This window comes from Anoplopoma fimbria, chromosome 12 (assembly GCF_027596085.1).
Source record: "Anoplopoma fimbria isolate UVic2021 breed Golden Eagle Sablefish chromosome 12, Afim_UVic_2022, whole genome shotgun sequence".
NCBI lineage: Eukaryota > Metazoa > Chordata > Actinopteri > Perciformes > Anoplopomatidae > Anoplopoma > Anoplopoma fimbria.
The window spans coordinates 3,314,070-3,336,973 of record NC_072460.1 but is presented as its reverse complement, the minus strand read 5'-3'; the positions used below and the strand labels follow the sequence as shown (position 1 = coordinate 3,336,973).

Genomic DNA, 22,904 nt, shown 5'->3' with positions numbered 1-22,904 from the left:
ACTATAAGCAGAAACTGCTTCTTACACTCTTATTATGAATTAAATAGAGGTCAAATACAGGTTATTTCAAGACTACTTCAAACCAGATGCTCATGCATGGTTTTATTCTTCATATTAAGTGTTGGTTCATAGAAGCTTGTTAAGAGAAACTTTAGTTCAGCTGCAGTTTTAGTTCGATAAATGAAAGGCTCATCATCAGACTTGAATAGAACTGCTGCTCTGTTCGTTAACCGTGAACAAATCAGAGTTTTATTCAGCATTTTAAAAAAGTGTCACAGTAAGAATGTCACCTGCTGGACTCACATTAGAATTATTGTTTCAGGGAGGAAGCTAATGCGTTCAGTGATGCTTTCATGGTGCAGTGCAAGAAATGTACAAGTGAGTGTGTTTTTGCTGGATGATCGCATGGATTTTGTTTTTCTTTTCTGCCTGAAAGTAGTTAGACTGCTGGGAGGGTGGTAACTGCAGACGAGTCAATAAAATACATTCATTAAAAGCTCGAGGGAGAGCTCTTTACATTTTCAAATATTAAACCAGCCCTCATTACAGCTCACATTGTATGTATCCTGAATTGTACCTACTTCCCCTTTTGCATTTGACCCACTGGAGCTTCCTAGAGGACCACTGGACATCAGACTGGGAACCACTAGTAAATGTGAGCCATTAAATAAGTGAGTGAAATGTTTGCTTACCAGAGGAAACATCTATCACACCATGACCTCAACCTAATGATGACTGTGATGTAAAAGAAGATGGTGATTATGGATCATCTTGCTGATGAAAATGCATTTGACATTTAGGGTCTAATTTCCTACAACTGAAAATGTAAATGTCACTGTTCAAAGGTTCATGCAATCCTGTTCCTCTCAGTCATTAGAAGCTGAATGTTTACCTGGACAATGCCTCCCCCCTGAGGCTGAAGATTATTTACATCCTGAAGAAAGAAAAAAAGAAACAGCCACACATGTACATTAACCATACCATTCTCATTTAATTCAAGTATATATTTGTTCATGTCTTGTGCAGAAGCTCTGTCTCATTTGGTTTGTACACTTCTTGCATGCTTGTAATACTTTGACATGGTTTGACATGGTCGTATTATTATTAAATATAATGAATGTGGTTAGGTAACGTTGTTTCAATTCTTTCTCATATTTTTTAATCCTATACACTTGATAGATTACAGTTACAAAACTAGGTAACGGCAACTATCTGTAAGATTTTGGGTTATCAGATTAGATGTTTTGAGCATTACTGTTTATGCTATTTATAGATTTTTTTCCTGTGTGTTATATTATCATTTTTTTTAAACTTTTGAGTAATTTTATGGTTCAGAATCAGAAGACAGCAAATTAAGAACAACATCCTCCATAATAAATAATTTCTCATACCTATGACAGTAAAACTTTTGATTTGGAATCGATGCATGTTTATTTGCTGTCCATTAAATTTGTTGCACAGCTTCTTTAGTCTCTTCAGTTGTGTTGGATGTGATCTTTGACGGGTTAAACTCATCTCATGTTGTTGTCTTTGTTCAAATTTAGGTTTTCTTCAAAATGCAACAGGCACAGAATTATTAGCAGGGCCAAAGGTGTGTCCAAACTTTTGACTGGTACTGTACGTGCGTGTGAGAATAAGTCGGGTTTGATTTTGATTAAGGGGATTTGGGTTTGTACCCCTGCATTTACTCCTACACAAAAGTAATGCTTACAAGGCCCTATGAATGCAACAACTACAGATTAAAAATACAAACTGAAACATGGAATACATATAATACATAAGGAAATGTGAATAAAGTGTCAAGTCAAAGTGTTAAATCACTTCTTAAAACACATTTTTACATTACAGTCATTTAGCAGCCGCTTTTATCCAAAGCGACTTACAGTCAGTAGTATATTACATATCATTCACCCATTCACACACTGATGACAGGCTACCATCAAGGTGCCACCATCAGACTCTAACTAACATTCATCATCCAGTCCACACCGATGGCAAGCCTTCAGGAGCAACTTGGGGTTAAGTGTCTTGCCCAAGGACACATCGACTGCCGAAGCCGGGTATCGAACCACCGACCCTCTGATTGGAGAACTACCTTGCTCTCCACTACGCCACAGCCGCCAGAATGGCTTTTATGTGATGTCGTCGTTTTAATGTTTCGTTTTCATTAGTTTTATCTTATATTCGTTTACTATATTTTACCTATTTCACTTTATTTATTTTATTTATTTTATTTATTTTATTTATTTTATTTATTTTATTTATTTTATTTATTTTATTTATTTTATTTGATTGTCACTTGTTATTTCATTTTGTTTCTTTGTTTAGTTTTATCCTAACAATTGTTCTTAATGTTTCTTCTATCGCACTGTTTTGCTGCCTTGTCTGTCGAAGCACTTTGTGAATCTTGTTTTTTAAAAGATGCTCTATAAATAAAGTTATTATTATTATTATTATTATAAGTAACAAGTGTCTCAAGGGCCTCTGCGCTGCGCATGCGCTCAGCTCTGCGCAGCACGACGCTCATGAAGTTCCCTGTGCGCAGCCTGCAGGAGCAGACGGCCCAGCTGAACACAGCAATGCCCACGTCCAAGCTAACCAGCTAGCTCCTCATGAGGCTCCCAGCTAGCCTGTGACCCACCTGACACACCACAACGACACGTGTCAGTGTTGACTCTTAGTCTTGTGCAGAACAGCACCTGTGTAGTTGAGTTTGTTATGTTGCATAGTTAGTTTAGTTAGTAGGTTTCTGAAGCTAACCAGACACGTTGGCTAACTAGCTGCAGCTTCAGCTAACAACAACACTGACCTGAGAGAGCAGCTCAGGTCTGATATGCTTTCTTTCCTGGTGTTGTCTTTGAACTTGTTGTTCTTTCTCTTTGTTGCATTGCTTTTGATAACCTGGAGTGTTGTAGTGAAGGCATATATATACATATATACATATATATATATTGATTTGTAGTTCTCCCTCTGCAGACCAGGCCATCCAGATGGTGATCATGTCGGGCACAGCCACTGTGCTGCAGCAGTTTGTCAGTGGGCTGAAGAATCGAAATGAAGACACCAGAGCAAAGTCTGCCAAAGATCTGCAGCACTATGTGACTACAGAGCTCAGAGAGGTAAACACTGGGAGACATGGATGCTCTGTTGATGCCCACAAGAGCTGTAGAGTGATCAGTTTCCTAGTCATCTATTATGCTTTTTGATTATACTTTTGATGTTCCTTCCACAGTTAAGCCAAGATGAAGCCACTACATTCTACGATGAGTTGAACCACCACATATTTGAGCTGGTATCCAGCTCTGATGTGAATGAGAAGAAAGGAGGGATTCTCGCCATTGGTAAGCCGTAAACATCGGCGTGCCAGGTTTACTTTACATTACATTTACATTTAGCAGACGCTTTTATCCAAAGCGACTTACAATCAGTAGTATATTACATATCATTCACCCATTCACACACTGATGACAGGCTACCATGCAAGGTGCCACCATCAGACTCTAACTAACATTCATACAACATCCAGTCCACACCGATGGCAAAGCCTTCAGGAGCAACTTGGGGTTAAGTGTCTTGCCCAAGGACACATCGACTGCCGAAGCCGGGTATCGAACCGCCGATCCTCTGAATGGAGAACGACCCTGCTCTCCACAGCCGCCCCTTTATTACATTTACTTTCAACTTTTGATTTACCTAAGGTCTGGTGGAATTCTCTTGAGATAAGTGACTGTCCTGGATGTATGTCACATGAAGATGTGTATAACCGTACACAGTATGAGTGACATAGTATATCCTAGTCCTATTTCCAGGCCAGGGTCAAGCCCTACACCCCCGCACGACCACTTCGCTCTGCTGCCTCGGGGCGATTGAGTCACAGCTTTTTTCTGTCCTGGCCCCTCAGTGGTGGAATGAACTCCCCACTGACGTCAGGACAGCAGAGTCGCTGCCCATCTTTCGGCGCAGGCTGAAAACTCACCTCTTCAAGAAGTACTACCCTGAGCCTTCCACTTGGCACTTATTGCATTCGTATTAGTTTGTTGCACTTATTGCATTCGTATTAGTTTGTTTCTGTACTTTTTCTCTGGTTTATGCTCTTAGATGCTTGTTTAAGAAAGGAGATGCACTTATGACTTCTGGTGACTAGTAGTTCTCTTGAATACCTATGTTGAATACACTTATTGTAAGTCGCTTTGGATAAAAGCGTCTGCTAAATGACTGTAATGTAAATGTAATGTATATAACCTTGACTCAATCATTTGTTCCAGTGAGTCTGATCGGAGTCGAGGGGGGCAATGCCACCAGGATCAGCCGCTTCGCCAATTACCTCCGCAACCTGCTCCCATCCAGTGACCCTGTGGTGATGGAGATGGCCTCCAAAGCCATGGGCCACCTGTCCATGGCAGGGGACACCTTTACTGCAGAGTATGTGGAGTTTGAGGTGAAGAGGGCCCTGGAGTGGCTGGGAGCAGACAGAAATGAGGGCCGACGCCATGCTGCAGTAAGTGACTCACAGACAGCAGGGGCTGTGTTGTTTGTAGTTGAAATACCACCACGTCTTGATGGTGTTTACAGTACGTGTGCTGGAGATGAGGGCTGAGGACAGTCTGACTCAAGATTGTACCATTGTCCAGTTGTCTTTTTCGTTTTTTACTTTGTCAAGCACTACTAGGGACATTATGGTTCTAGCTTTTTTGTCATTGCTGTTTGGGAGACAGACATAATGGTTGCCAAGCTTGCTTTAAAAAAGTTGTTGAAGTTCTTGAAATTTGCAGCAGTTCACACATTTATTTCCAGTTGCCCTTTTTTTGTATTATAAAGGTTGAACTTTAGATCTCTTGAATTCTATCTTATTTCTGAGTGATGTCTCCAAAGCACACAATATTGATATGATGGGTTTTACTGACCGTGGGACAACAACGGGAAGAATTCAAACATGTGCATTTTTAAACAATTTTCTGGTATTTTACACTGGAAAAAAATAAACCCAAGAAAGGCAATTAATGTACAGCCGTAAAATGATTTCCTGTCTTCTCCAGGTGTTGGTGTTGAGGGAACTGGCTGTGAGCGCACCCACCTTCTTCTTTCAGCAAGTGCAGCCCTTCTTTGACAACATCTTTTACGCAGTATGGGACCCCAAGCAGGCCATCCGAGAAGGGGCTGTATCTGCACTGCGAGCCAGTCTCATCCTCACCACACAGAGGGAGACCAAGGAAATGCAGAAACCACAGTGGTACAAAGTAAGACTTTCCACTGTATTGAAGCATCTTGCGTAAAGCCTATTTCCTTGTAAAAGGCTACATGAGTGTTTGTCTTTTCTGTAACAGCAAACCTTTGAGGAGGCAGAGAAGGGCTTCGATGAGACTTTGGCAAAAGAGAAAGGGATGAATCGGGACGACAGGGTCCACGGTGCTCTCCTGATCCTGAACGAGCTGGTTCGCATCAGCAGCATGGAGGGAGAGGTGAGGATCCGCGTTCACTGTGGAAACTTTCTCACATCCACAAGCCAAACCATCATCTCACCGTCTTGTCCCTATGACAGCGCATGCGCGAGGAGATGGAGGAGATCACGCAGCAGCAGCTGGTCCATGATAAGTACTGCAAGGAGCTGATGGGATTTGGAGCCAAGCCCCGACACATCACACCCTTCACCAGCTTCCAGTCGGTGCAGCCACAGCAGTCCAACGCCCTCCTTGGCCTGCTGGGCTACAGCACGCCGCAGGGCTTCCTCAGCTTCGGGGCCACGCCGGCACCCGCCAAGAGCTCGCTGGTGGAGAGTCGATACTGCCGCGAGCTGATGGAGGAACGATTCGACCAGGTAAGTCTCACAGAAGAGGTCTGGCTTTTCCCAGAAAAGGTTGTTTTGGTATTTGCTTGATCTGACAATTATTGTGTTGATGAATTGATGTTGTGGGCTTAAGAAGAGATGTAAACATTTCTCAAGTGGTTCAAGTGATAAATGATACATTCCTAACTATTGGGCCAAAATGAGGCCAATAAAACTTTTACAAAATGAGAAGATTGTTAAACTGTAAATGGCTTTTTTGGCGATTTAAGAATGTTTTTACTTTTATAATATTTATCAAAGCATGATTATGACGCTTCTTTAATGTATATCAACCATCTACACTTTTACCTGGGACTTGGCTAAGTGTTTTTGTTTGAAAAAGATTGTATTTATCTGATATCTCAATGAAAACAAAAATTCAGAAATGATAAGAAAGCGTACCTTAGGGTAGTGCAGTCTGTTTCCCACTTTGCCCCAGCTTTTCTTTACCATAAGTCATTAGCTTGTGTTATAATAATTCTAAGGGTTTTGGGTGAAGTGCATCCCTGCAGTGAATGATGCTCAAGATGTGTTTATTGAATGACGGTGTGTTTCAGACCTTTAGTGTGTGGTGTTCCCATCTGACAATGCATCATATCATTTAAAGATTTCTGTTATTTTATCCACTCCTACCATCAGTTTTGGATGATGTGATCGCTTATCTATTTTATTCTGTGACCGTTTGAACGATTGTTTAACATTTGATGAGCTGAGCTTTAAAAACTTGCGCTCAGGCCTTAACTTCAGTCTTTAAACCAGAACACTGTTTTGGTTGCGAGAATGGGCTGCTAAGTCTTTGATTACCTACTTAATGCAAAGATGATCTGTGTAAAAAAAAGTATTCCAAAGTATCATCGACAACAAATTGAAAACAAGAAATATTATTTCAAAAATGATTTTTTTCTGCTCTATATTAGTCCAGGAGTGTCCTCTTACCAGTTGTCCATGAAAATGGGCAAGTACAAACTGATTCATTGGACTAGTGAGTTAACTCACCATCAAAAGTCACATTTTTGAAATAATTCTACTAAGCTCCCAAAACGTTGCAGCAGGTTCATGTAGAGATGAAACGAGTGTGTGTGTATAAGGTCAAGAACACAAGGCCAGTGCTGTTCTGAGCACCAGATAAATCTTAGTTGACACAAGCTTTTATTATGTACTTTTGTCCAGGTGTGTCGGTGGGTTCTGAAATACAAGACCAGTAAAAACCCTCTGATCCAGATGACCATCCTCAACCTGCTTCCACGCCTGGCTGCCTTCCAACCACATAGCTTTACAGGTGGGACAAGTTAATGTTTGAATGTCATCCAAGATCCTTTTTAATCTTTTATAAAGTACATGCAGCCATGCATTCTGTCAAGTCACAGTGTTCACTGGGCTTTACGGTGGTTATGGACAGGAAGTGCAAAGAGATCATAACCAAAATGTCTCCTCAGTCCTAATATTAATGGGCTCTGCCTTGATAAACTGCGTATAGTTTCCCCCCAGTCAGTTGATGTATGTGTCGCAGCCTGTTAATCGTGCAACGGATCATAAGACTCACGGTTCGGATAGAACCACGGATCAGTCACGGATTGAAACACGGATCGGATCAGCACAACTGTAAAAAAAGGAGAAAATATAACTTTAGAGTTCCCTGATCACGTTCTTTGCCGCCTATACTAATTGCTGATCATTGATGATTCATATTAGCAGACACAGATCACTTTGTTTTTGGATTATAACAGCTGGTCTACAAGGCTCCGTCCCAAAAATCAAGTGTAAAACCATCAAGTCAGTGTAAACCATCACACATTTTGAATGTTGTCCTTTTACTTTGTTTCAAGTAATTTATAGTGTTTTTGTTTCTTAATAATAATAATAAAAAAGTTTGTATTTTTATTGATTAAAACAAATAATCATTAGTAGTATGCTTCTTAGAACTAGTGTTAGGAAGTTAAACAGGTCATAACTCATCTCTAATGTATATTTATGCTGTTGTAAAAACAATTCCTTGAAACAATTTTATTCAAGTTTCTCACCAACAATACATATTACTAGAATACATTTTAACACATCATAAAGTTAAAATGTATCTTAATACTTAATATCACTGAACAGAGCCTGAACGCATCATAATGTAATCGAACAGAACCTTCGTGCATTAGCCGTTAGAGGTGCTGCCATCGTTGGCTCCCTCCTGTATATGAACACGGATAAGTTGTTTACAATGTAACATTATCAGAGACCAGCGACTAGAAAAGCAGAAATGATGTCCTGATCGCACATTTTACTGAATATTGGCGAATAATGATCGTCAGTAAAACTTTATTTCACACTGTGATGGTTAACGTCAAACTGTGTAATTATACCACGGTTCACATGGTATAATTCCGTACAAATCACAGATCAACAAGGGTCCGTTACACCACTGCAGCCTATACCTCTCTGTGTGTTTAACCATTTTGTTGGAGTTTGATTTAATCATAAAGACTAACACTATCGATTATCTAAATGTTAAATATAACTAAATGTTTGAAACTTGTATATATATATAGGGCATCTGCATACTGAAATGGGTGTGAATATAGAAGAACTAACAGTGATATGCATGGTTTAAGATATAACCTGTTTTATTTAGTAAAAGACACACACACACACACACACACACACACACACACACACACACACACACACACACACATCAGCATCTTTGAGGTATAACGTGCAGAGAAGAGTAGAACTGTGTGAACACAGACGCACACAGTTCAGCTTTCCAAAATTCCGACAGGAAGGAACAAAGATAAGGCCTAACAAAACTTCCGCCTATGAGAATGACTACTATCAATACAAAATTCAGGCATAGAAAAGTTCAAGTTTCGGTCAGAGACTTTCCAAACCAATTAAAAAAGATAGATAGCTCAGTGCACCTGCAGATTAAAGAAAACAGGGAAGAACTTACAGATTTTTTTAAAAGAGCTCTGACACTATATAAGACGATGTTGAGGACAAAGCAAATCAGTTCGCCTCCGGAGCCAACTCGGGTTTATTTCTTTGCTTAAAGAATAAACTCTATTGCATCGAACTCTGCCTGTTTCCAGTGTTTTCTTCAAACTTCATCGAGACTCCAATAGGTATTTAATATAGAATAAGTAAAAGAGTTGGAGCAGGAATTCGTGCTTCATCAACTGGCCCAGTCCGAACGTCTCTTACCCCACAATTTCCACTGTGGTTGTTCCATCCCCTGTGCAGAACAGTACCTGTCAGACACTATGGGCTACCTGCTGGCCTCTCTGAAGAAGGAAAAGGAGAGGACGGCAGCTTTCCAGGCTCTGGGGCTGCTGGTAGTGGCTGTCAGGGCAGAAATCCATCCGTACCTCACAAGGATCCTTGAGATCATCAAGGCTGCCCTGCCGCCCAAGGACTTTGCACACAAGTCAGTAATTTAATACATGATATGATGGCTCTATCGTCTTGTAGTCTTTGTATACTTTAAATTATATTTCTTCATGTTAAGTTATGGATGTGTTTGGTTTGTCATTTATTATTTTGTTGTACTTTAATAGTTATTGTCTAAGGTTTTGTTCTCTTTTTTTTTTTCTCACTGTGGTCTTTCATTGTTGCTTCCCATGTTTGAGAAATCGTTCTAGTTTTTTGGTGTGCTATATAGGAAGAGAGTCTCCTCAATTTCCAAGTGCTAATTTAATTTCCTCAGTAGTTGACCTGTTTAAAAATAATGTTGGGATACTGTATATGAAATGAAAAGAGACTTGCCATGAGCTCATGATTTCTTCCTTGCGTGCAGGAGGCAGAAGACAATGCAGGTGGACGCCACAGTGTTCACCTGCATCAGCATGCTTTCCAGAGCCATGGGTCCCAGCATCCAACCAGACATCAAGGAGCTGCTGGAGCCAATGCTGGCTGTGGGCCTCAGGTAGGACAGACTGGTTTCACCACTATGCTGAATAAATTAACTAACAAGGTTTTTTTTTTTAGACGAGTTTAACTTGTATGGCTTGTTAAGTTATTTTTAAAGTTCCATATGATGATAACCACACCACAACACACTTCTTTGTCCTCATCTTAATATGACAACTTTTATGATATTTTGTTGTTTGTCCATTTTGTCCTGTTCATCTAGCCCTGCACTGACAGCAGTGCTGTACGACCTGAGCCGTCAGATCCCCCAGTTGAAGAAGGACATCCAGGACGGCCTGTTGAAGATGCTCTCCCTGGTGTTGATGCACAAGCCGCTTCGTCACCCCGGCATGCCCAAAGGCCTGGCTCATCAGCTGGCCTCGCCAAGCCTCACGAACATCCCCGAGGCCAGTGACGTAGGCAGCATCACACTTGCCCTACGCACACTGGGAAGCTTTGAGTTTGAAGGTAAGAACCTTCCATGAGACACAGCTTTATAGCAGGACTATCGTTACATTATTTTATGATCATTTTTTAATAAACACAGGGAAAGAAAATCCACAGATTAAAAAAACATGTCCAGACCCCCAATCCAGTTCTAACACAACAAACTCCGTTGATCTTATTTCTAAATATGGGCTTTACAGCCTTTTTAAAAAATCATAAAGCATGAGAATAAATAACCGATGGAGTTTATTCCTCGGTTCCTGCACACTGCACATTCAGTGGAGTTGGAAAAAATGGTTTTAAATTAAAGACATAAACCATCAGTTAAAAACAAGTTGTTGACCAACTCACAGTGCAACAAACCACCAGACCTTTTAGAGTTAAGTCTTGTCTTCCCAAACCAATTCAAATTCAGTGCAATACAACCTAACATGCTTTATGATGACCTGTGTTACTCCCCTAACTTGTCCTAAACTGCAGCTATCCAAAAGGTCGCTGTAATGCCTTATCTCCACTTTCAGGGATCATTCTCAACTCTTTGTTCTTTCACCAGGACACTCCCTCACCCAGTTTGTGCGCCACTGTGCCGATCACTTCCTGAACAGCGAACACAAGGAAATCCGGATGGAGGCAGCTCGGACCTGCTCTCGCCTCCTCACCCCCTCCATCCACATGATCAGCGGCCATGTTGTCAGCCAGACTGCTGTGCAGGTTGTTGCGGATGTGCTCAGCAAGCTGTTAGTTGTTGGGATCACCGACCCAGGTAACACATGGAAGAATATAACTAACTTATGCAAGAATCACCATTTGATTATAACAAATGTCGCATTTGAGGTTACGAGTGATGACAGAGACAAAGTGTCAGACTTTTTCTTGTCCCTGTTCCCCTGCAGATCCAGACATTCGATACTGTGTGCTGGCATCTCTCGATGAGCGTTTTGATGCTCACCTGGCCCAGGCCGAGAACTTGCAGGCGCTGTTTGTTGCCCTGAACGACGAGGTGTTTGAGATCAGAGAGCTGGCCATCTGCACGATCGGACGCCTCAGCAGTATGAACCCCGCCTTTGTCATGCCCTTCCTACGCAAGATGCTCATCCAGGTAGGAGAGGCACAACAGATGGCCCACATGAGGTGGCCAGATGTTAAACAGCCGAAGCACAAGTGACACATTTTCATTAGTGAACATCAGGTCGGGATTACCGTCTGTCCAGTCAGGTTTCATGTAGCCATGGTGATGCCATGAAAGATAAAACCTTCATTCCTAAAAGCTAAAACTGACATTTGAGAAATGTTAATATCATTTTTTATTCATAAATTAACATGGTTACCAACGAGGATGTTAAAACATAAATTAAGGGTGTTAAATAGAAATATAATATTAGTATTTTTATTGAAAATGCACATCTATATATACATAAATGTTCTGCTTGAAAAGATCACTCGTCTGTTGTTTCAATTGGACACCTTTAGATGGCAGCAAATGCCATTTTATTGTGCACTTCTTACAGCATCCCAAGTATTCCTCTATAAAACCCAGTGAAGGTTTCTTTTTTAAGTCACCATTATGCACACCATGTATTAACCTTAAAGATGTATTCCAGATAGAGAAGCCTCTATACTCAACTATGTTTTGACTTCTGTTGCAGATCTTAACAGAGTTGGAGCACAGTGGTGTCGGCAGGAACAAAGAGCAGAGTGCCCGTATGCTTGGTCATCTTGTCTCCAATGCCCCACGCCTCATACGGCCATATATGGAGCCCATCCTCAAGGTACAATTCTGCAATTTCTCCATTGTGAAAGTGTTAGCATGTATGAATGTAAACCAGGCTGTTACTCGAGAGGGGCGTGTGTACTTCGTAGACTTGCTCTGAATAAGTAGAGGGAGATCTCCACCGATTTCACACATCAAAGTCCGTCGGTGGCTGAGTTGCATTGTGGCTCATGTAGGCGCCAGGTTTTGACATGGAAGAAGAATGGGTGGGGGAAAAAAAGAAATGAAAAATGTTCTAGAGGTTTAATGCAAAGTCTGTGTAGGACTCTTTTACAATTGAATTTCCTGAAACTCTTTAAAGATTTTTTTCAGATTATTAAAATCAAGGGGAGCAATTGGGATCATTTGGTTAAGTGACCACGTTACCTTTTACGTTTGCAGGCTCTCATCCTCAAGCTGAAAGACCCAGACCCCAACCCTGGAGTGGTCATTAGTGTCCTTGCGACCATCGGCGAGCTGGCCCAGGTAAGGCTGAGTGTTTTAATCTCCTAAAGTTATAAGAGGACACTATTAGTCTGTTTATCATATACATTTTTTAGCCGCTGCTGATTCAAACCCAGTAAATCTGACCAGAAGTTTTTTGCCCGATGCACATTATCTTTCACTGACGCAGTTTTAATGTGGAGAATACAGGGTAGATCCCCACCCATGGATCTGTGCGTTGCTCCACCCCGCTCAGGTGATTCGATGGTCCCCACAGAGGAGTCAGGAATCCACAGTTAAAGTCAGGCAGACTCTGCAGTTCAGACAGAGTGCAGGAGATGCTCAGGTAGACCAGGTGTTCACGGTTGACTTAGTGCAGGAAGAGACAGAAGCCCAGCTGCTCAGGAACCAGCGCAGGGACACAGGAGAAAACGTAGGGAATACAGACAAAAGCCATTTAATGCCATGTCAACTTGCATGCTTTGTAAGTTTAAAGCCACTATGTGTAGAATTCGCAAATTTCAGAATTTGGTCACTCGTTGTGGTATCAAAAAAGACACTGTAGTAAATGTTGCACCCCATCTACCCAAATATATCCGACCCAAAGTAGAGAAGTTTATGTATAAAGCAACACATAGACCAAAAAAAGCTTGCCAATCAGAATAATCAAACAAATGCTCACAATTCTACACATATGGACTATAGTTTGATAAGTTTATATTGAAACTGTTCACTTACAGCCCCTGTTAATTTAATGTAAAAAGTAATTATTCCATCCATTTTGGATTGTAGAAGATCTCAGTGACATAAATAAGACAGTGTGGTTTTGATTGCTTCTCCCGTGCCTACCCTGTCAGGTGAGTGGCCTGGAGATGAGGAAGTGGATGGACGAGCTTTTTCCAATCATCATGGACATGCTGCAGGACTCCTCCTCATTGGCCAAACGACAGGTACGGCAGGGAAAATTAGCGTCCGCTTCATCTGGTTCTAATCTTTTTTTTTTCTCATTTTTCCTCAACGCTAGTCAAAGTTCTGAAAAATATTTATTTCTTGGGTACAGTATATACACGTCTTATTCAGTTTACATCACAGGATGCCATTTCTGGAAACATTTTAAGAGCCTAAGAAAGCATTTTGAAAGCATTGTGCGTATGATATTTCCTATTTAAACAAGACTGTGTGCCAGGAGCTAACACAGAGAGGGATCATTCAAATGTAGTAACCAACGACTTATCAATCGGGGACCGAAAGTAGTTTGAAATGCATGATTAATGGCTGTCATTTTCTTTTACACCTGTTCCAGAATAAGATGAATGGTAGGAATATGTCCATTGTTTGTTAAATAATTACAGTTTATGGATGGTTAAGTAGCAATGCAAAGAAAAGTGCATTCCAAACATTATACTTTATGCTTTCCACCAGGTGGCGCTGTGGACGCTGGGCCAGCAGGTGGCTAGTACAGGTTATGTGGTGGAGCCCTACCGCAAGTACCCCTCCCTCCTGGATGTGCTGCTCAACTTCCTCAAGACGGAACAAAACCAGGGCATCAGGAGAGAGGTATGCCACTTCTTTTCCCCTTTCCCCACAGTGGTCTTAGTAGCAATGTGAACCCAACACTGTTGTTCAGTGAGTCATTATGCACCCAGAAACCCTACCTGTTAACATATACTGAACAAATAAAGCTCGGTTTAGGTGTATTGACTTTGACTGGTGAATTATAATCATGTGTTTACAGACAGTATGGGGCTATGCACATTTTCCATAGTTGTATGGAACTTTTTCCTAAAGCTTGAACTGTGATGTAAGCGATAATTGCCAGAGTTTCGTCCCTTGCCTATTACGTTACGTGTGTCTCAGAGAGTACCTTGTCAATATGTATGGTGTGGGTCATGTGGACATTGGCTTTGGCATTTCTTGCCCTTGGATCAAGTATCTAATACATATGAAATCCAGTTGGTCTCATTACCCAAATGTTGTTGTTATTTGAGGTTGACTATGTGCCATAGCATCTGCACTCCTCATGGCACAAACTACAAAACTTTAACATCAAGCATTTATGTCAATTGTTTTTTGTGCTTACTTTATGTATACTGTCGTTTTTTTTGTTTTTTTTTACAAAAGGAGCACCCCACTGAAAGTCTGTCTTTCGAGTATCATACATTCTGCCTACAGGCCTAAAAAGATGGCTCTGCTTAATGCTCCACAGAAGACAGCATCTGTGTTCAGTTTGGATTCACAGCACTAAGATTCCAGTGGGACTCAATCATAACATCCATATAGTCTCTTCAAACCAATATACTCCACATCTCGTTGCTGATACACATGTTCATTATGGCCCAAATAGTCCTGACTCTGCCGATAAGTGGCTAAACATGTCACAGCTGTAGCGAGTAGTATGAAGTGTCATTCATAACGTTGATATTCAAATTAAGAATCAACATATGATCCTGCACTGTTTATTCATTCTGTATAAACCTGTTATACACCTAAATTAATAGTATTATACTATTTATAGAATTTGATTCCTGCGTACCATTGTTTCCAACTAGTGTGATCCAAACATTTCCAATAACTCCAGACCGTTGTAAAGTCTAAAAGTAAAAATGGACTGAATCATTTATCAGAATTCACAACATGTTTTTTTCTTTTGAACGAAATATTCAGTTTTAATCCATATTTGTTGGTGTTTAGCCTTTCAAATTCAACATTTTCATTGAGGTCAAAAAATGTGCTCTCCCGCTTGCTGCACACAAAGGGAGGCCCGCACTGTTATTACCGGGGTTTCTAGCAGCGATTAATTACATTTATATACCCCCAATAACAAAAATCTATTTTAAAGATTTATTTAGGGTCATGAGTTAATGAAATATGACGACAGACCTTCAAGTCTTCAATTGAAAACCTCAATAGAAGCTCTGAATTAAAAAAGAACTGACCTTCAGCACAGCCCTATATGCTACTTCAACAGAGCTCCAGAACTATAAGGAGGCAATAGCACTTTGTAACTGTATTGAAAAAATCTAATTTCTTTGAATACTGAGACCATGAACAAGTCTGAAAGTCTTGTTGAATATTTCTCTGCTGTTAGACATGTGTTCCAGTGGAGGGCAAACACCGTTCAGTGGAAGATTGTTAACTATGAGCTGTGTGTCAAACAGGCTATCCGAGTTCTGGGTCTCCTCGGAGCTCTGGACCCCTACAAGCACAAGGTGAACATCGGCATGATCGACCAGTCACGAGACGCCTCCGCCGTCAGTCTCTCGGAGTCCAAGTCCAGTCAGGACTCAGGTAGGCCACAGTAACTAATCACAGTTTTGGGAATCATTTTCGTTGCAATTGTTCACCACAAGTTGTAATGCATATTATATCAACTTTTTATTTGTTTCTCTCAAAGTTACAGCTGTATTCAATTCTCATTCTTGCCTGATGGATAGTATTGTAAAGAGTCTGTATATAGATCATCATGGAATTTGTGATGGTTTACACGTGTTTTTTTTCAGTCAGTCACATTGTAAGGGGCAAGTTAACCAAAAGGTTTTTCTGTTCTTATTTTACAGCCATTATTCTGGAGTTTTTGTGTTTAGTATTTGTTTAAAGCAATGATGTTTCCACTTAGACACAAAGGATTTACTGTACTACCCCTACTGAAAACCTTAAACCTCGCTCAAGCCACCCGTTGAGATGGTCCGCTGTGTTAGGAAACAAGGGCAACATACTGTTTATATGGTGTCTCTACATTAATACAACATAAATCAGTTTCAACCACTAAGATTTCAAATCTGGCAGCAGGCAGCCTCACACCCTTCTTAAAGATGGGCTGTGAGGTGACTGAATGGAACAAACGGCTCCAGTTTTAAAGGTCAGGCAGTTAGCATTTTAGAAGATTCATGCAAATGTCGTTTTTGAAAAGGCATCTGAGATGTAAAACAAGGCATTTGCATTTGTCATGAATTGATTGTTTGAATTGAGTTCTCGTGCATCGTTTTGATTGGCAAAATACCATTTTTGTCATATTCCTGAACAACTCTGATTTAAAACAGCTGATGGAAAAGGGAAACAGGGTCCCAGATTATATTTTTGATAAAGCAGCTGGTCATAGTGATACGACATGTTTTATGCTTCACTGAATTGAATAATTATAAACTGTGGAAATTCAAATTGGACGGGTGTGATCTTGAATAAAAAATGAATGCACGCACAGATTCTACTCTGTTAGCAACAAGTCAGTGATGCAGACCTTTGCAATCTTGCAGCACAATTATTCTTTAGTCAGAATATGATCACTCTAATTTCATCCTCAATTACTTGAATTGCTGAACTCACAAAACCAATATCTGGCAGAAAAAAAGACCCTTGATTATCTAAAGCCCATTAGAAGTAGAGGACAGACAAGTGATATTTCAACACATTCAAGACAAAACACTATTTTTAGAGGTCTTGTCCCTGCATTTGAAAAGTCAACAACAGCTGTGGCTTTAGGTTTGAGATGTGTTGGATCCTTCGCTCTTCAGGATCTAATTTCTAGCTTCACTCTAACTCCAATCTCTGTCCAACTAAACCTCGAGTTGGTTCGCTCGTGCCTGTTTAGAGAGAAATGTAACCACGACAACTGGGTTGAGACTTTTTCGACTGGAGAAATAATTTAAAGTGACCCACTTTTGACAGACAGCTCGCCAAGCTTCTGTTTAATAAAGTAAATGATTTACATCACTTTTATATGTGTGAGAATTGATACTAAAGATTAAATGTCTAACCAGCCGAATCATTCGTCATCACACATCATTGGAGAGTAATTATTTTCTATTGCTGTCAAACTCTTCAATATGTTTATTATCACAAACACTGAGAACAAAGCATGAGCGTTCCAGCCAGTTACACAAAGGAACCCCTTATCTTACCTTAGCAGTATCTCTATGGAAAAATATCAAAATATGCCAATGCCAAAATATCATGGGTACTTGATTATACCAGGTCAGATATCTGGGTAATATTCAAAACCCCAGGAAGAGCAGATATCTGGGTAATATTCAAAACCCCAGGAAGAGCGCCAGGCCTTGAAGCAAATTTTGATTAGTGGCCAAACGGTGGAATGATTATTTTGCGGATCCATCACGTGAGGCCATGGGGCTCGAAAAATACTTTTATTTTACCATACACTTAAATTGGAATAGAGACGTCAAATAATTCAGGGGATACTTTGATGTTCCTTATAATGAACGGAAAATGTTTAAATTGATGATGGTGCAAAATGAAAGGTCATGCTGTAGCTTAAAGGCAGTTATCCTCTGGAAATCTTGGAAATTCGTAGCAATGACATTAGATACAAATGGTCAATTCAGGGCTCCACTTGTCTGGTCTAGTCATGTGTCTCAGAATATGATCTTGGACAATATGTTAATAGTTTTAACAGTTTGTTTCTCCGAGTTAATGGTCTGTGACGGGAATTGGTGGCTGTATATCTGTTGGCAGATTTGTCAGGGTCAGTGTCTGGAGCACCTGCAAAATTTGACAGCATGTATTTTGTTACGTGGGAGGCCATTGGCGAGTCCAATCACCTCACCTGACTTCAAACGAGACCAATCACGTCACTGCAGAACACCAGGGTCATAAAACTGATGAAACGGTGCGTGTGCCAACTTAACAAGTTGCTGTATTTACATCTGTTATTATGGCTAGGAAACAGTTCAAGTATTTTTTTTTTTCTTGCACAGCTGAAACCTGAATTACTACAGCGCTGCTGCCTCACTTAGCTGATCTGGTGCCTGTTTGTGGGCTGTAAAGATGCACATGTGTTGCCATCTATCACCGTCATTACTCTGGACTTGGTGAAGGCCGGAATAATAAAAGATCCAAAGCTACCCTCTTTAGCATGCAAGCTCCGTGCCAATCTGTTTTGTCTACAGTCCAGAGTCTTCAGGGAGATAACTGGAGCAGCTGAAACTGTACTCCTGCAGAAGGCCAGTGAAACGCTGAATACCAGACGTCTGTATTCTCAGATGCCTTGTAAAACGTAATCGCTCTGTGTAGATAAATGGTCAGACTGACCCCATTTGCATTGCCTGTCACAAAACAACCCATTAATAAAACTAGTGAATTTGAGACAGAAAAATGCATTATAAATGTTAACTAGACCACCTCTGTTGCTTGGTTTCTTTTAAGAAATGCATAAAATGGTGCTCTCTAATTCTGGGCACCACTGCTGAAACCTTCATGTGGCTCTTTTTTTAGATTCTCCTGTACTTAAAGGTGATTCAGAAGTGGCTTATCACAGATGGCAGCAATCACACAAATACCGTAAGTGGGAATTACTGGGTGTTCAGACCAAATGGCACAGTTTAAAAGAAAAGCAAGGAGTCGAAACACAATCCAACTTTTAAAATTGTATTGAATAGACTTGTTTCTTTTTTTTTTTCTGTCGCCTTATCTTCTGCTTTGACGATTGCAAGGTTAACAGACATATTGCTCTTCTTGTTCCAACGATGAGGAATGTGAGCTTGCACTAAAGTTGAATTGTGATATAATTAAAAATGGGGCTTCATTTTCTTAATGCAGTGCTCACCTGAACTCAACCTTTGCCCTGCGATTAATGTTAATTTTCTGCAGCGTACAGCATATTTCTTTGATCATGAGTTTCTCTTTACCTTTCTTTGTAATGTTCATGTGTATCCTGTTCTTAGTTTAATTGCATTTTTAACTGTAACTGACAGAAATGTATAACCGTGTGAACCGATATCATCATGCTTTACCTCATAATGCTAATACAAGAATGAAAGTAGCCCAAAGGAGAAACAATACTATGTTTATGTTGGCAGAAAAAGTGCTATTGTGGTTTAAAGTAGACTAAAACACCAGGGCAAAGTCCTGAACTACTGCAATCCAACTTCTCAGTATTAAAAAAAACAAAAAACAAAAAAAACCATTTGATTTGGTGTCCACTCCTGTTATACAGGTCGGTGCCAGAACTGACAAGCTGCCAGCAGCAACAAGCCAACAATATCAGCTCTCTTCTCCCATCAGCCTATTATTGTTGTCTTATACAGCCAGCATCAGAAGCACTGTCAGCTGTATTCAGTGTGAAGGAGGAGGTGTTGATTTGGATGGTAAGGGGGGTGGTTTTAGGTTGCCATAAATCATCGTTGTTAAACTCTCGTACACTGGAGCGTTATTGTCTGAATAATAGTCTCTGAGTGTCATGACGCCATAGCCTTCTGTCCTACAAAGTCCCAAGGGTTGGTTGGATGAAGTTATAGTTGGAATTGGATTTGTACTCATAAAATGAGCTCCAATACTCGTGAGGGTATGATCACATTTGGAAAATAGAATTTTGGTTGAGTGTTTTTTTACCATCTGACTAAAGAAAACACGAACTGTATCTGACTCGCACAAGTGCTGGCTTCACACGTTGAGTTAATTTTCCCACCAACGAAATGCAAAGCACTAGTTATTCTAATACTGGGCTACATTGAAGTTATTTATTTCAAAGTTTTGTATTGTTTTTACACACACAAAAAAAGCAGGAAAGCAGGCCTGTTTTTGAGCGTAACAATGGCTACATTTTGAGATGGCCTTATCATTGATCAAGTACATTTAACACATTCACTGTTTGAACACCAAAGCCTGTTGTATGTGACTTTGTCATACTCGCATCTTTACGCTTTTACAAGGACCACATGAATGTATCTTTAAACAAATCTGACCATGATGGCTTGTGAAATGCAGATAGCATCAAAGGTTACTTCAGGTGGGTCCTTCAATTCTCAGCTGTATTCAGAGCAAACCCTTTAAACAAGCGGTCATGCGCTGTTACTACGTATTTTCTTGTGAAATTAAAATTTTGAAGCCTATGCCTATTGTGATACAGTGATTCACTGGGGTACTTTTTATCGTTGACTCTGGTTTTCCCTCGTCCAGTGCATGCTGGGAAAGGATGTCTGTGGATAGACAAGATATTTCTCAGTACGGTTAGGACCAGTAAGTGCCATGATTTCGAATGATGTAAATGCAAACTTTGTGGGTCTTGTTTCAGTTTGAGGACAATGATTTTGTCAGGGTTTAGTGATTCCAGAAGAAAAATAAAGCCACATCTTGTGTGTCATTGTGCACCATACATCCATTTCCCTCCTCAAGATTATGAGAAGTTGCTACTAGTGATTCATGACTCATTTGTTGCTGACTTTTTTAATCCGTGCAATTTGCTCTTCCTTACAGCGGACTACAGCACCAGTGAGATGCTAGTGAACATGGGCAACCTGCCCTTGGACGAGTTTTACCCTGCCGTGGCAATCGTCACTCTGATGCGCATCCTGAGGGACCCCTCACTCTCCAACCACCACACCATGGTGGTCCAGGCCGTCACCTTCATCTTCAAGTCTCTGGGCCTCAAGTGTGTCCAGTTCCTGCCGCAGGTCATGCCCACTTTCCTCAATGTGATCCGGGTTTGCGACGCCAGTATCCGAGAGGTAGGTAGCAGTAGGGAATAAGAGGAAAGAGGCTGGTCTGGTTGATTTGTCATCTGTTTACCTCTGTTTAATAATGTCAGTTATTCTCATCATAAGCAAGTCCCTTACTCTTTTTTTCCTTTATGTGCTCTTTTTGTTCTCCAGTTCCTCTTCCAGCAGATGGGAATGGTGGTGTGCTTTGTGAAGATCCACATCCGCCCTTACATGGACGACATCTTCACCCTCATCAGAGTGAGTAACTGTGTCAACAAGCCCCAAAATCCCCTAAACTGATCACCCAGCCGCCCTTATTTTCCCTGTGAGTCAGGAAAACAGCTGCAAACTCTTGATTGGACTCAGTTGTGCTCTCCACCAGCCTCATTAGGAGTGATGTGTTCAGCGCCCCTGGATGAAGTCTAGCCACATGTCACACAGCAGTGCACATCATGTGTGGGTTGGCACCAACTAACAAGATTAAACAAGCTCATTGTTTAGAATGACACTTTCCAACAGCAGATCAGCTCACATTGGAGAATTCAGAGTAATTCAGACTCCTGACATTCATCCTTATCACATGATGTGGAAGAACTGCTAAAGCCATAGCCCTTGCACTTGCACAAACACACTTGTCTATCACATAATCATATAGCAAGGCACAAAATATCATATGGCTTTGTAACGGATTCTTGGTAACACTGTAACACTTTTTGCAATGGCGGTAACTCCTCGTGCAAAAAAGCAATTGAGAGAACCGGACCACTGCGCCTGAAGTCCCTCTGAGTTAATAAATGGCGAGTGAAACAAAGAATCTATTCATTTTTTGCCGCTGCTCAGCTCTCGCATCCAGATGAGGGGGCTGGAATAGCCATTCAGGATGTACACTCACTTGCTCTCTACTCAGCTGCCCACAGGCAGGGAAAGCAGGAAGTTGGGGGGCTGCTCGAGACCTCTGGCCGCTGACAAAACACCTCCGCCAGATCTCACAGCTGCACAGCTGAAGCCCATTGACTGATTGACGTATTGCGTGACTTCAAGTCTTCCACCTTAACTCCAATTGCGATTATCTCTAATGGGGACGGTGGCCAATGCCGAGATTTTCCTAAACGGTGTCATAAGCCACACAGACGTGATGTCAGTCCCAGTTGACTGGAAATTGTCTCCGTTCCTCGCCATCGAGTACCGTGACACTCCCGCTCTGCCTCTGGCACGCCAAGGCTTTGACCGTCCAGAGGCAAATCTGTCCAAACGTCTCTGCCACACTCACACACATTTTGATCCACTTCTTCAGGCCCACACAGACACCATACGAGAGCAAGGTGGATGAGGTAGTGCTTCGTGCTAAGTGCTTTGGATGTACCCTCTGAATATAACAAATTTATATTCAGAAATTGGACTCCCACGAATTGAGGTCACTCTTATTTAGACGTATAACTTACTCCAGTAACATCTGTGTCTTAGCTTAGATAGTATTAGTTTTGGGTATTTTTTTAAGATCACACTGTACTGTTGTGGAGAGTTTTGGTTACGGGATTCTGACCTCCTGATATGATTTAAAATGTATATATTTCATGTCTATATTGGACATTTGCCTGATAGTATTGCAATCCCCTTTAGAACTGTATAGTAGCAAAATGCCTTTTGCTTGTGTGCTATACAAAGCAAAGTTCATCCTTCTTTGGAGTAATATTCCTTATCATGGTACCCTAATTCATGCCAACATCTTCTCTTCTGTCCTGTAGGAGTACTGGACACCAAACAACCCCATGCAGAACACCATCATCCTTCTGATTGAGCAGATTGTGGTGGCACTGGGTGGCGAGTTCAAGCTCTACCTTCCCCAGCTCATCCCACACATGTTGCGTGTCTTCATGCACGACAACAGCACCGGACGCAGCGTCACCATCAAGGTCAGTGCAATGTGGTGCAGTTCAGATGACAAAATCACAAATCCTCATGTGCCGACAACTGGCTAGAGTAGTGGTGTTTCATTTTTTCCCAGGAATTTAGAAGTACCGAAGGGTATACCAACCACCAAAATTCACAGCCAAAAAAGCTGCCGTCACTCCCAAACTGATTCACAGCCACCCTGCATGCAATAATACTG

The 22,904-nt window shown here is 41.1% G+C and overlaps 1 protein-coding gene across 4 annotated transcripts in view; it reads left to right on the top strand.

Moving 5' to 3' along the window:
- Nucleotides 1-2,565: 2,565 nt before the first annotated feature.
- Nucleotides 2,566-22,904, top strand: part of mtor (mechanistic target of rapamycin kinase) — an 81,726-nt gene continuing 61,387 nt past the window's right edge. For 2 of the 4 annotated variants that reach the window (XM_054608453.1, XM_054608451.1), the window contains exons 1-22: nucleotides 2,566-2,826; nucleotides 2,977-3,119; nucleotides 3,233-3,341; nucleotides 4,266-4,498; nucleotides 5,037-5,237; nucleotides 5,325-5,459; nucleotides 5,540-5,815; nucleotides 6,995-7,103; nucleotides 9,056-9,239; nucleotides 9,609-9,737; nucleotides 9,945-10,189; nucleotides 10,722-10,931; nucleotides 11,062-11,267; nucleotides 11,815-11,937; nucleotides 12,321-12,404; nucleotides 13,220-13,312; nucleotides 13,785-13,919; nucleotides 15,521-15,650; nucleotides 18,591-18,656; nucleotides 20,571-20,821; nucleotides 20,966-21,052; nucleotides 22,540-22,707. In XM_054608453.1, the coding sequence (XP_054464428.1) occupies nucleotides 2,991-3,119; nucleotides 3,233-3,341; nucleotides 4,266-4,498; nucleotides 5,037-5,237; nucleotides 5,325-5,459; nucleotides 5,540-5,815; nucleotides 6,995-7,103; nucleotides 9,056-9,239; nucleotides 9,609-9,737; nucleotides 9,945-10,189; nucleotides 10,722-10,931; nucleotides 11,062-11,267; nucleotides 11,815-11,937; nucleotides 12,321-12,404; nucleotides 13,220-13,312; nucleotides 13,785-13,919; nucleotides 15,521-15,650; nucleotides 18,591-18,656; nucleotides 20,571-20,821; nucleotides 20,966-21,052; nucleotides 22,540-22,707 (3,303 nt within the window). In that variant the 5' untranslated portion in view covers nucleotides 2,566-2,826; nucleotides 2,977-2,990. The remainder of the gene's footprint in view (nucleotides 2,827-2,976; nucleotides 3,120-3,232; nucleotides 3,342-4,265; nucleotides 4,499-5,036; nucleotides 5,238-5,324; nucleotides 5,460-5,539; nucleotides 5,816-6,994; nucleotides 7,104-9,055; nucleotides 9,240-9,608; nucleotides 9,738-9,944; nucleotides 10,190-10,721; nucleotides 10,932-11,061; nucleotides 11,268-11,814; nucleotides 11,938-12,320; nucleotides 12,405-13,219; nucleotides 13,313-13,784; nucleotides 13,920-15,520; nucleotides 15,651-18,590; nucleotides 18,657-20,570; nucleotides 20,822-20,965; nucleotides 21,053-22,539; nucleotides 22,708-22,904) is intronic. The other 2 variants (XM_054608455.1, XM_054608454.1) reach the window with 1 other exon arrangement.